Source organism: Monodelphis domestica, chromosome 5 (assembly GCF_027887165.1).
Source record: "Monodelphis domestica isolate mMonDom1 chromosome 5, mMonDom1.pri, whole genome shotgun sequence".
Lineage (NCBI taxonomy): Eukaryota > Metazoa > Chordata > Mammalia > Didelphimorphia > Didelphidae > Monodelphis > Monodelphis domestica.
This window is the reverse complement of record NC_077231.1, coordinates 88,481,676-88,496,249: the sequence shown is the minus strand read 5'-3', so window position 1 is coordinate 88,496,249 and position 14,574 is coordinate 88,481,676. Positions and strand designations below refer to the sequence as shown.

Here is a 14,574-nt window from a genome sequence, read left to right as displayed (position 1 = left end):
CATCTCCTTTTACCTATAGGAACATTCATTGGTGGAGGCCCTATTACTTCCAAAGTGAAAAATCCTTCCTATCCTTCTCTTTTCATCTTTTCTCCCCTTCTCTCCACCTATTCTTCTCTTTTCATCTTCCCTCCCCTTCTCTCCACCCATTCCCCTATAGGCTTTTCTCTTCCTCAGAGTGTAGAAGTCACCTTCCTCTCATAGTTCATCATTGATTTGACCCCAGAACATCACTCACTCACTCCTTTCTATGCTCTTGCTCACCACTCCCACCCCTCTTCAGTATCCTCCTGTGCTTGCACATAATCCCAGAAAAGACATATTTGAAAGTCTTTCTCCTGATGGCTTGCAGAACTTGTTTCTAAATTGATTTGTTAAATTTAACCACTCTCTATCTTGGAGTTTGCAGTCCTCAGTCTTCTGTTGGTGAATCTGAATTTTTTCAATTAGAATTTCATTTTTCATGTTTAAAAGTTCTGGATGGTTCCCTTCTACATTTCCTTCTTGATGGTATGATGGTTGTTTGTCCTGTCATGTTCCTTTGGAAGACTTTTATCTCTACACATCTTACCTTTGAGGGTCATATACTTTGCTTGTATAGTGAGCATATTTTCTTTAATATGCTTGTTTTCTTCTCCAGGGTTGTCTTTTCACTTTTGTGTATTTGAATTCCCAATCAGTTGGTCTCTTGTTTCGTTGATGAGGCTTATCATTCCAGATTCAAGTTTTTTAAAATTCTGCTTATTCCTTTTTTGCACAGGTCATAAATTTTGCTGTCATAATGCCCATTTCCCTTTTAAACCACTGAGGAATGGCATGTTGTAGTTTTACATTTCCCTCAAATTTCAGAATCCTTTGTCTCATCAAATGTTTGATCGCTTTCTTTTGTTTTGCAGTATTTATTCACAGACACTTGAACTTGTGTGCTAGATCTTGAGATTATATTTACTTCCCTTGTTACTCCTTTTCCTGCTGACTTATGTATCTATAATCAAGGTCTGTCAGATTTCTTCTTCCTGTAATCTTTGCCATTTTTAAGTTCTCACCCCTTTTTTCTCCCCATCTTATTTTCCTTATTACTGACTCCTGACTCCTTTCCCACTGACTGTGGTTTTCTTTGGGTCTAGGTTTTCTCCATACTCCCAGTTTACAGTTCAGCAGCTTAGGTTCCTGTCTTCACTGACATTTGGGTTTTTAGAACTTGCCTCCCCTGGATCCTGTGTTCTTCCCTCAGCCTTGGTGGAGTGCTGGACAACTCCCCACATGTACTATATCCTGTCCTGCTGACCTGTTCCATTGCCTGTCCTAGTCATCCAGGGTTTACTGGCACCAGTAGTCCAGTCTACTGGTGCTGGCAATACAGAGCATATGTTTCCCAAGACAGATAGTTCAAATCTGTGCAGCATTGGTGTTTTGGGGTTGAAGTACCAAGCAGGCTTTTGCTGCTGAAGGTCTTTTTCCAAGCTGGCTGTCAAAGCCTGAAGAAACTTCTGCAGCTTGAGCCATGATCTCCATGGCTCTGAAAAGAAGGTCAGGGTTCTGGAATATAGGGATACATTTTGATAGAAGCCTTTGATGTTTTCTTGTGTCTGCTTGTACAGTCCCACTGTTGATAGCATGGAAGGTAGGGAATGGGTACAGGATGACTTCCAGTTGGTGAGTGTCAAATCAAGTTTATTATGTATTTTAACCTTCTTTTGCATTCTTGATGTCCTATATACTATGGAAACAATTTCCATAATATGGTGAATAATTTCTGTTGGGGAGGGGGAAGTATCCTGATTTGAGAATTCATGGAAATCTGAGAACATGTCAAGGCATCTATCTTACTCAGGTGACCCAGAAGCCACTTTTTGAATTTAACATGTTGTTATTTGTTTGCGCACATGTATCCATCTTTTTTTCCCCCCCCAATCTGATCAAAATGAAATAAGATTCATTTGGTGCCTGTTCTTCTGACTTTTTATTACATTGCTATATTATAAATAGTTCATCTAGTAGAACTCTTTGTTGTAGTAATGATATTCTTCTTTTTCTCCACTATCCTTCCTCTTCTATCCCTCTTTATTCCCTTAGACTATTTGAACAAAACACAACCACTTAAGAACATCTCTTATTTTAACTTTTTTTTCCTATGATTCTTAAAGATACTAGGGTCTAAAAAGACATTGGGTTCTTATTGTCCTTGTTAATATGTAAAAAATTTGTCCCCACAGATTCCATTTCAATTTTACAAATATTTGTACCTTTCTATATTTATCTTATTGCTTAGACTTCCATTTCCAAATATCTTCTAATGTTTGGTGTTTTCACCAGTGACATTTGGAAATACTATATTTTACCAATAGTTCATTTTTACCCTTAAAGGATTTTACTTAGGCTTGCTTCATATGTTATCTGGTTATTCATGACTGTAAATATTACTTCCTATGGAAGTCATATTCCAAGGTTTCCTTTTCTCTGATATCAGCTTATGCAAGACCTATTTTGTGGCTCCTTTATATATAAAATTTTTTTTTGGTTACTTGTATTTTCTTTGACTTGGAAGCTCTCAATTCTGGTTATGATATTTCTGAATGCCTTTTGGGTCTTCTTTTAGCAATTCACATGGAGATCTTCATATTTTTACTTTGTCCTCCGATTCAAAGAGTTCTACATGATTTTTAGTTTTAATTTCCTGAAATATGGTAACCAGATTTTTACTGGTGATAATTTTTGGAATATCTCATAATTTTTAGATTTATTTTTCTTTGAACTATTTTTCAAATATTTTAGTCATTTTATTCTCTTTATTCATTTTGATAATCTTTTGTTTTTTATTGAATCATTGTTTTTAGTCTGGCCCATTCTTATTTTCAGAATTCAGTTCTTTAGTGAGATGTTCTACTGTTTTTTCTAAGGTATAAATTTCCTTTGTCATTCTTTCTTCTGTAGCTTTTCCTCTTGTTATTCTCATTTTTACCTTTTATTCAATAGAATTCAAATAGAAATAGTCTTGTGTTATTCATCACACTATTGTTCTATAATTCTTACTATTCAACAGATTATTGTTACATAGGTGGATAAAATGGTTTTTCTTGGTAATTTAATTCAAACATTAGTATATGAGTTCATTTTTTATGATCTCACTGATATATCTTCAGTATAACTCTAGTAGCAGTTAGAGTTATGGACATGACATACACTTTATTTTGTTTCCATATACCTTTTATTTCTTTTATGTCTCTATATTTTGAGAACTTTAAATTCCAGAAAAGATTAGAGACTATATTTATACACCAAAATGTTGAACTTAAGTTTTTATGGGTTGGAGTTATGACTATAAGACAGTGGGATGATAGCATTTTTTTCTATGTGATGGTCTTGTTTCATCACAGTATATTTTTTCAGTTGTCATGGATACTGTCTGTTAATGCATAAAAGATAATGAACTTCCAATGTATAGTTCTTGCTACCAAGTCATATCTTGCCAGTTTTTGTTTGTAGAATTTAAATAATGCCTTCCATATATTTTTTACTATTTCCTTGTAAAATCTATATCAATTAGTAGAGTTTGCTAAATTATTTAATGCTCTCACCCCACATTTCTTTTTTTTAATGAAATTATATTTTTCAATGAACAAAGTTTCATATTTCTCTCTTTTCCTTCCCTTAAACACACAAAAAAATCTTCAAATCCTTGTAATAAATATACATAGACAATTGAAAGAAATTCTGATATTGGCCATATTGAAAAATGTCTTGTCTACTTTTATATGCAGATTCCATCATCTTTGTCAGGAGGTGAACTGCATACTAATGTCATTAGTTCTCTGGAATCATATTGGTTTTTGTGTTGATCAAAGATCTCGGGTCTTTTAAAATTATCTTTACAATGTTATTATTATTTGTTGTTCCCTGGTTTTGTTCCTTTTCCTCTGCATCAGTTCATCTTAGTCTTCCCATAATTCTCTGAGATTGCATCTTTGCTTTTATACATTTCTCACAACTCATTAAAATACTTTTTTTTCCATTAATGTATCACACATTTCAACTGTTTCTCATTTGCTGGGGAACCCTTTAGTTTCTACTTCTTTGCCCCTTTGAAAAGAGCTGCTATAGTGTGACCCCTTAATTGCCAAATTAGATGACCTTTTCTGAGTTCTCATCTTCTGATCTGTGGCATTTGACTGTGCTGACTACTTTCTCCTCCTGGATATTCTTTTCTTTTCATGTTTTCATGATGTGACTTTCTCCTGGTTAGCCTTCTATGTGTCTCACCAGTTTTTAGGTTCTTCTGCTGGCCTATCATTGACACTGTAACATGCAATTCTGGGTGTTCTCCAAGGTTTTGTCTTGGATCCTCTTCCTTTCTAACTCTATACTTTGACTCTCTCTCTAACCCCATATCTCCTTCTGGCTCTCTGTTCTTTCACTGCCCTGCCTGTCTCACTTGAACCCCCTGGTTTTAAATATCTTCTTTACGCAAAAGATTCTCAGATATACAGATTCAGTTCCAGACTTTCTATGTTTCCATCCTAAATCACTAAATTCCTATTGGATATTTCAACTAGAATGTCCAGAAGATATCTAACCTCCACATGTCTGCAACTGGACTCATTATATTTACCCATAAAGCCACTCTTGTTCTCAACTACCATCTTTTTGTGGAAATTACTGTCACCATTCCAGTGACTATAGTTTGGGATCTCTATATCATCAAGGTGATCAAAGCAACATCCCAGTTGTTTTCCCTACACTATTCTCTTCTATATACTGCAACTATAGTTATTGCCCTTATGTATTGATCTATTCATGTTCCTCCTCTACTCATTAAACTTACTGGTTCCTTGATGACTTTAGAATAAATTATGAGTTTCTCTGTTTAGCTTTTAATGCTTTTTATAGCATGGCTTCATTGAAGATTAATCTGTGTCCTACATGTTCTACTCTCTCCAAATTGGCCTTTCCTCCATTCTTCATTCATGAAACTGTACCTCCTACCTCTGGGCTTTTGCATCAGCCCTTTCTCTTGCTTAGAATGTTCTTCTTTTCCTAATAGTCATCCCTCTTTTCTTTTGAATATACCTTAGACATCATCTTCTTCATAAAGTCTTTCTTGATTCTCCATATTTCCCAACTGCCATCACCTTTCCCTTCCGTTGTACTTTGTATTTAATTACTTTTTGTGTTATTTGTCTCTCTTTCTCACTCTCACTCTCTCTCTCTCTCTCTCTCTCTCTCTCTCTCTCTCTCTCTCTCTCTCTCTCTCTCTCTTTGTCTCTCTCTCTGCTTACCTACCTATCTGCCATATTAATTAAAATGAAAGCTTATTGTATGAATCATTTTATTTATAATTTATTCTTATACCAGACATATAGTGTGTTCTTATGAAATAGTTATTAATTTTAATAGCAATTCAGTTTCTTTTGCTTCATTGATGAAGTCATTTGTGCACATTGAGCTCTTCTATATGCCATGACTTTTATACATAGATAAGAGGCTTACATTTCCAAATACTTGGGATTTTATTTTCTATAGCAGGTTTACCCTCTATATAAAGAATAATCATTATAAAATGATTAAACACACAGCTTTGATAATTTTTAAAATATTTACCAACTTAAATATAACACTCTAGTTATATTATAAATTCATCCTTTATTATTCTGTGATATGTTCTTTTAATGTATTATTTTGTACCAATCTACTATTAGAATATGGATAAGCTCTTTGAGGGAAAAGACTGCTTCCATTTCATTTTCACCAGAACTTCCCTTTGCAAATACATACTTAGAATCTGCTGTTTGATAAACTTATTATTTAGTACTGATAAAAGAGTTAAAGGAATATGATTGTATGCTCAGCTTATTTTTTATCTATAGGCATTGTTACTCTAGGCAGAAGGGAGCTTGACATCAATCAAGAAAAATCTTGAGGCTATTGATTTTTTGAGTCTTGACTCTGCCATTTAGAATTGTGTAACTTTGGGTAAATCATGTATTCTTTTTGAACCTCAGTTTTTTTTTTCCTGCAAAATAGGGATCACCATACTCAGTATCTTCTCTATAGGTTTTTGTATACAAGGCTCTTTGCAAACCTTTACAGATCTGGGAAAAGGTAAATTGGCCTTTGTATGTCCTTAATCTGGGCCAAACAGTTCAAATGATTAAAGCATGGTGCTAATAATAGATTCAATTTATTGTCATTGAATAGATATTTGCTGAATGCTAAGCATTGTGCTAACATGAGCCAGAGAATTTAGTAGAAAGATAATAAAAATATCCCAGTCTTTAGGAATCTTACAATCTAATGGTAATGAGAATAAAATATTCTCTACAGTATTGGTAAAAGCAAAGGTAGGTATAGAGAATGTCTTATAATCTAGATAACGGGGAATGGATGTCAATTAGATATGGAGAGAGTCAGAGAAAATTTTGTGGGCAAACTAGCATTTGGGCCAGGCCTGGATTTTGGCAGGCTGAAATGTCTTACAAGAATAATTTTACCATGGTTAATGAGAAACATAATTTTGAATGCTATTGAGTTGTGTCATGCTACAGTGACTCTTGAGGAGCTATTTGAGGAAACCTCTTCCTTAATGCCAAAGGGCCCCCCAACTTAAGTACTTTTATAATTCCTTGATCTTCTTTCTCTTAGACTCATATCTCATATCTGTGAACCTGTCTCTTAACAGGTACCACTCCTCCCTGTAACATACTGTGATTAAGGGAATCCGATAGTCACTCTTGTTAGAATGGTGTGTAAAGTGAGACTCGTTACATGTGTGGGCTTGGTGACAACTATTATTGACCCTAATTCTTGGTTTATTCAGGATATTGCTAGAAATTCTAACCCATACATTAGTGGAATCTTAACTATAAATTAACCATGTGAGCATACACTTTTGGTGACTATGTTAACTATTTTTCTTTTAGATAAACCAAGTAGAAGTTTCAGAATAACTCCATAGCATGAAGACATTGGAAGCACCTGAAAAATCAGGCGTCATTCAAAAGTAAAGTCAAAGTAGCTGATGAAGCATCTTCAGAATCTTATAATAAAGAGATGAAAAAAGAAATACTCAGTCTTTTAACTGGAGCAACTTAGAATGGGTGACCCTGTATGATGGGTTATTTCTCTATTTCCTATGATAACTGTATCAAATTCAATCTTGCTATATTTTTATGTTTCTCTCCTCCATTGTTCTGGAAAAAGGAAGGGGCTGACAGACCAGAGAATATGTTTAAGGAGTTCAAAAAAAGAACATTCCTGTGAGAAGGTATTTTGCATGTTGCCCTCTGTTCTTTCCAAGAAGACAGAGGCTGGAAAAGTGTGGTCAACACTGCTTCCTCCTTCTTCGTTTGATGGCCAGTGAGAGAGAGAGAAGGTGGAAGAGTACAGAAAGGGATATTCTGATTCCACAATTGGAAGGTGTTAATTCTAAGGCTGATGTATGTGATTTCAGAAACTCACAAATGACTCTGGAATGTACTTGTGGAACTAAGTGAAAGTGAATGTAAAAGTGTTCTCTGTTGCAAATTGTTTTTATCAGTTAATAATATTCCAGAAGAATTCTATCCTCTTTTAGTTGTGAGAAAGCAGTATGTTCCCAATGAGAATTAAAATGAACAACAGTTAGAGGTTTGAATGTTTGAACATCCCTACAATGTTTGTTATTTGAGTAAACTGTAGTTGGGGATTGAAACAACATGGCTAGCCAGCCCGATTGGCCTACTATTTGCTGACTGTTTAATGAAAAATGAGTGTTTAATGCAATGTAATATGTAATTTTAAGAAGCTTCTGTAAAATCTAAATTGTTGGGTTTACAAATGAAAATACGGAAATACTATTTTGGCATGTATGCTGTTGTAGTGAGCACCAGGTGAAAATGCAATGATCACTGGGATTAAGAAGTTTTAAATTTTGTAGGTTTGAGATGGAACCTGTACTACGAGTTTAGAATATTATTGTTGTGAGGGTTTCTGGATTTGTGACTAAATTGTGATACTGTTGCCTAAATATGCACTTTTGCAGGAATAGTTCTGCTAAATTGTACATGTGTTGTTTAGATGTAAGTTGTTAGAATGTAATTATGATGAATCACAACTGATTTATGATTTGTACTGCAAATTAATATTTGAGGTGAACTGGATGAGACAATATACAAAAGATACCATGTATATTGTGCATATGGATAACGCATTGTCAATGAGATTGATAATCTGGGATCTTTTGAGTTATCAATAGTAGGTAACCGTAGGTAGAGTGGTTGTTAGAAAGTTTAAGCAAGTAATTGTTTCATCTCCCTCTTACCAAGGAGGAGGGACAAGTTGTATAACCCTGAGTGTTCTCCGAGAAGTGGATAAATGTAAGATATTTCCAACTAGATCTCTGGTAAATGCAGGACAGTCTTTTTGAGGACAGAAAAGTTAAAGAGTAGATATTTGTAAACCTGTAAGGCTTTGAGAAGGCATCTGAGTAAGTAGCTAAAATAAAACTTGTTTAGGTTATGGAATTTTAGGAATGAAATGAGATTACCAAGAAGTAATTTTCTCTAAAACGTGTCATATAAGAGCAAAAGGTTTCTGGGATCCAAACTGCTTAAAATCTAGCTTTGTGTGCCTGATGATTAATCTATCATCTAAAAGAGAGAGAATGGCCAGAAAGTACTTAGAGGATAAAGCCCTATGACAGTTCGAAAGGCAGTCCCAGGCTCAACTTGAACAGGATCTTCCTGACTTCACCATAGATGGTAATTGTGAACCCTGAGCAAAAGCTGTGGCATGAACTAGTGAGAGCTTTGACTTGTATGTGAAATGAGGCAATGTGTCTTTTTTAAAACATGAGAACAGGGATATCTTTTCCTCTGCCTTTTACTGTAATGACAAATTCCTATGATCACGATAAACAGGCTGATTGTAAGGTGGAAGTTCCATGTTAAATTCCCCCCAGAGTAGATTAGTAAATAAGGATTGGTGCCTAGGAGTCTCTGTATCTCTTACAGAAGCTGAGGTAGAGAAATTTGTTGAAAAATAGCATCACTCATGTATTAGATTTCCTTTTAAGCAAAACATCTCCAAAGTTTCTGCCAACTACTTGGAGCAGAGACAGTAAGTTTCTGCAAGGAAGATTTGTCCCGCACGAAGCCCTCTGAAGATGGGGCATGTCTAGTTAGCCATGTGATTAGCTGTTCTTACATATAGGTGAGGCATGTGAGAATAACACAATTTTTCAAACTAAAATCGGAGGGTCTGTGTGAAGTGAGAAGTTAGTGAGTTATTCTGAAGGAAATAGATATTAATATATCCAAATGAATATGCCTATTACCCCAGTGGAATTGGTCTCTCCTAGGATTGCCTCCCCCCATTCACAATACAGAGGTCTCTTAAATACCTGAGTAGGACAGCAGCAACTTATGTCTTCACTTAACCTATGAAAAGCATTTTGGGGATTGTGGGATGTGTCCTTTGAGTGATACTTTGCTATGTCAATAAGTTCGTGTTTTCTCCCAGTCTCTAAGCCTCACTTATGTACCCTCTATCTATCTGCATCCTGAGTGAATATGTAGATTAAAACCTTTAACCAAACCCTGACCAGAGGGTTCCAATGGAATTGGTGTGGCCATGTGAATTAGAACCTCCAACTGACAAGAGAGTCTTCCAGCTGAATCTGGGGTGTTAGAGAGAGGATTCCAACAGGGTATGTAGCAGGTCAAGGCTGTGAGGGATTTTCCCATATTTTTCTCTCAGCAAACAACTGCATAGTGATTGATGGCCTCCTAGTCTCTTGACTAATGGCTATACCGCCACTGCACACACAATTTTTGTAAACTCTTGGTTTTTATAATTGCTAAAGCATCTTAAAGAGTTTTTGATGCCTTTATGTAACTTAGCTAATACAATATAAACAATAATTCAACAGTTTAATTGTTCCAGGTATATTAATAGTCAATGTTGCACATTGAGATTAAAAGGCTAATAAATCATTAGTCTTGTTTAATGACAATATATGTTAAAATTCTTTATAATATAATTTTGAGACTCAGTGAAGTAAAGATCAGAGAATAATAGTCTGAATTATTATTAGAATAAGAAGAACTTAGGGAGTGATCAAAATTAAATTGTTAAAGATAAAAATATGAAGGAAACAAGAAAAGTATAGGGTTTTAGATCACAACATAAATGTATAAATGGGGAAAGAAAGTTTGGGGTAGGTTTAAGTGAGAAAGTTTGTGATACTCCAGATGTTTATTGTGAACTTTAGTATAGTATAGTGGTAGTCTCTTGGTGACCGAGAATGACTATTGTCTTTGTGCATTATCTATTGATGTATCCTCATGTGGCTTTGGAGTCCAAATACTGAGGCACACAGTTTGTGGCACATGGGGCATGGGATGCCAGTTGTCATGGGAGGTGCAGTTGTGGCATGGTGTTGGCGTTCACGCGCAGCAGCAAGACGTCGACGTCACTCATCTTCAAAGGTGGCGGTGGCATGGTTAATGTGGGTTCGCCAGCTGCTTCTGTCAGAGGCAGCGAGTTCTAGTTGCTTTGGTGTAATGCCAGCCCACTTCAAGTTGGACTTTAGCTGATCCTTGAATCTTTTCTTTGGTCGGCCTTGTTTCCTGAGTCTAGCTGACAGTTCACCATAGAATACCTGTGTTGGTATTTGCTGTGGGTCCATGCGGATGACGTGTCCAGACCATCATAGCTGGGTTTTGAGGACCATGACTTGGATGCTGATGGAGTTGGCTCTGTCGAGGACTTCCTGGTTGGTGATTCGGTCCTGCCATCGGATCCTAATGATTGACCTGAGGGAGTGTTGGTGGAATTGCTCCAGCTGTTTCATTGGCTTCCGGTACAGTGTCCATGTCTCACAACCATACAGGAGCGAGCTGAGGACCACTGCATTATACACTTTGAGCTTCATCGCAGTGCTTACACTGCTGTGTAGGAGGACTTTGGAGCGCAGCTGCCCAAGTGCCTGGATGGCCTTTTGGATCCTGGCATTAATCTCGTGGTCTAGGGACCCATCGTTGGCGATGGTGCTGCCCAGGTACTTGAAAGCTTTGACGTTAGAAAGCTACGTGCCGTCGATTGTAATGCACGGCTGGTTCGTTGGCCCCCCTGGTGCAGGTTGGAACAGCACCTCTGTTTTGCTGAGGCTGATAGTCAGGCCAAACAGTTTTGTTGCAGTAAAGAACCTGTCCACAATGGTTTTGAGATGATTTTCTTGGTGGGCCATGAGAGCACAGTCATCTGCAAAGAGAGCTTCCAGGATGAGTCTCTCTGTTGTCTTTGTTTTTGCAGTCAGGAGGCGAAGGTTGAATAGTGAGCCATCCAGTCGGTATTTGATGTAGATGCCCAGGTCTAGATCCATCACAGCGTGTCGTAATACTTGGGTGAAAAATAGGTTGAATAGTACTGGAGCGAGGACACAGCCTTGTTTCACACCATTGGAGATGTTGAAATGATCAGAAGTCTCTCCACCAGATAGGATTTCCCCTATCATGTCGACATGAAAGAGCTGGATCAGTTTGACAAATTTTGCTGGGCAACCGAGCTTGCTGAGGATCACCCACAATGCATCCCTGTTCACTGTGTCAAATGCCTTCGTCAGGTCTATGAAGACAATGTAGAGACTCAGGTTCTGCTCAAGGCATTTTTCCTGCATTTGCCTCACCATGAAGACCATGTCGATGGTGCTGTGATCTGGTCGGAAGCCACATTGAGTTTCAGGCAGGTTCTGCTCTGAAACAGATGACAGGAGTCTGTTGAGTATAACACGGGTGAGGATCTTTCCAGCAGTGGAGAGTAGTGAGATGCCTCTGTAGTTGTCACAGGCTGCTCGTGAGCCTTTGTTCTTATATAGGGCTACGATGGAGACTTCTCTGAATTCTGGGGGCATGTCTTCCTTTTCCCATATGCTGGTCAGCACTATGTGGAATGCCTGGAGCACCTTTCCCTTTAGGGCCTTGTACACCTCGGTTGGGATCCCGTCTTTACCGGGTGCCTTGCCTGCACTCATTTGTTTAATGGCTTTTTGGACTTCCTCTTTGAAGGAGGGACGTCAAGTTGTTCAATGGTCCGGTTTGGGGGGATCTGGTCAAGGGCGCTTTGGTCAACTGAAGAGGGTCGGTTGAGAAGCTGACTGAAGTGTTCTTTCCACCTGTTGCTGATGCCTTTTTCATAAAAGATAAAAAAGGCATCATGTGAACTTTATAGTAAAAAAGAAATATAGTAGTTTGATTTGGGAGTAAATTAGAGGCAGTTATAACTAGAGAATACTGATAAGCAATGGATTCTGTTTGAATTTTTAAACATTGCTGCTAGTAACTATAAAATTCAGATTTGAGCTCAATTTAAATGTGCTCATAAACAGGATGATTTGGTAGATTAAAAACTAATGTCAGAATGTTGCTTTTGAAGTTCTTGGCAATGAATTGGCCAGAAATAGCCATCCTCATAATATGAAATGCTTGGAATAGTCCGTATGTATAATATAACACTAAATAATTGAAACTATAAATTGAGAACCTGTGTGATACCATTTAGGAAATAGATCCTGGTATAACTGAATTTATTCTGATCTCATTTTAAGTAAAAATATGTCTCTCCTGGTAAGTTACTTATGATAAGTCAAAAATTGTTAAACTATGTGGTGTTAAGATACATAGGGAAAATTCATGGATCTTAAAATTTGTTAATTGTGTTGTGTAACTCTATACTATTTCTTAAGTTTACTGGTTTGTAAGGTGTTCAAAAATAATTACTTAACACTATTTTGATAATTTGAATAAAACTATTGTTAAAATATTAAATTCTTAATCTGAATTAATTTAGAGCTATGAATTGAGTTGTTATAGATTCATTTGCTAAAATAATCATGCAAATTGTTTTAAACTACTTCATTTGGAAATAGAATAAATATTATTTTGCTGTGAATTTGATATAGCATAAATCTTGAATAAGAGCAGAAATCTCATAGGTATGTGTAATGAGGTTTTAAGATCTTACCAGCCCTACAAGCATACTAAGGTGTTTTAACAGTAATGCCATAATATTTAACCCAACCTATTTTGAGTTAACACTAACTTTAAACCAGTAAAGCCTTATTTGTCTCATAGGATCTTATTTGGCCCAAGTATATGTTACTTCTCACTAACTGAGTCTTTCATGAAAAGTATTTTATACTACCACCTTTCCCAAACAATGAACATTTTGATTTTGAAAGACACTTGTGGTACCATGAATATTTCCCTACATAAAGGTAATTTGGAAATGTGTTAAACTAAATTAATATCATATAATTAGTAGTAACACTTTTTTCATGCTGTTACAAATATCATTATAATTTTTAAATTTTCTTGTAAATTCTGAGAATCCATTGTATAAAAAAATGCTATTAAGGGAATGGTAAAATTATTTCATTGGTAGTTTTAGTTCTATTTGATTTTGGTACTATGAAATTAAGTTATTGGTGGTTATTGTTATGATTTTGAAATCTATCATGCATTTAATAGGGTATATTTTAAAATGGAAAAAATAATTGCTTATTTGTAAAAGAAAAAGGGAGTGGGAGAACATCTTGTTAAAAGAAATAAACCATTTGTAAACCTGCCAGTTTCTGTAAGATCATGAATCATGATCAGCCCTATGGAAGAAATATATCTATTGGTTTAATTTAGAGAAAAGGATACCCATCCCCAATTACAAATGGTCGTTGAATAAGGGGAAAGGGTTTTAAAATTGTGTTTATAGTACAAAAGTTTATTGTGAGCTCATTTATAGTTATGACAACTATTAAGTAATATTTGGAATAATTTGTACTGAATAAATCTGCACATCTTTGACAAATTTAGTCTTCACAGATTCCTGTCTTAGAAATATTTTTGCTTTAAAGGTGTAGTAAGCTATCATAGATTTGTTCTCTATGTGAATATAGAAAGTGATGACTATGTTCTAATAACTACATTTTTACTGCAGGAAGAATTTTAAGCTGCTTTTGAGAAGGAGAAATACTAGAAGGATGAGATGTTGAGTTAAATGTTTTGTTTTATTTTTAAGTGTAATTTTTATTTTCTCTGTTTAGTTTATTGCAACAACTTGAAATCATTAATAATTATATTCAACATTACTGTTGATTAGTGAGACTTCACTGTTTGAAATGAAACTTTTTTGGGATTTGGAATTTATCTCTTGTTACATTAAAATTCCCAAGTATTTCCCTTCCTCCCACTCCTCCCCAAATTACAGAAGATTTAACAAAAAGATATCTTTGTTTATAAAACTATGACTTACTTTGTTTCTATTATATCAGTATTTTTGATGAAGGTAGACATACACCAGTAATTCTTCAGACTATTTCTATCTCTGTATATAGTATCCTCTTGATTGTTGGTTCTGTTTATTTCACTTTCATTTAGGTCTTTACATGTTTTGTTTTGTTTTAATTAACCTGCTCATTGTTTTTATGGTACAGTAGTTTTCTACCACAATAATTGTTCAACAACTTGTTCAGCCTTTCCCCAATTGATGGGTATCTCCTCAGTTTCCAACTTTGCTTCCATAAAAAGAGCTGTTATAAATATTTTA

At 35.7% G+C, this 14,574-nt stretch overlaps 1 protein-coding gene across 2 annotated transcripts in view; it reads left to right on the top strand.

The window, feature by feature from the left end:
• LOC100020571 (sodium-coupled monocarboxylate transporter 1) overlaps positions 1-13,602 on the top strand; it is a 160,411-nt gene extending 146,809 nt beyond the window's left edge. For both annotated transcript variants that reach the window (XM_007503301.3, XM_056798756.1), the window contains one exon: positions 6,918-13,602. In XM_007503301.3, coding sequence (XP_007503363.1) covers positions 6,918-6,944 — 27 coding nt within the window. In that variant the 3' untranslated portion in view covers positions 6,945-13,602. The remainder of the gene's footprint in view (positions 1-6,917) is intronic.
• The last annotated feature ends 972 nt before the right edge of the window (positions 13,603-14,574 follow it).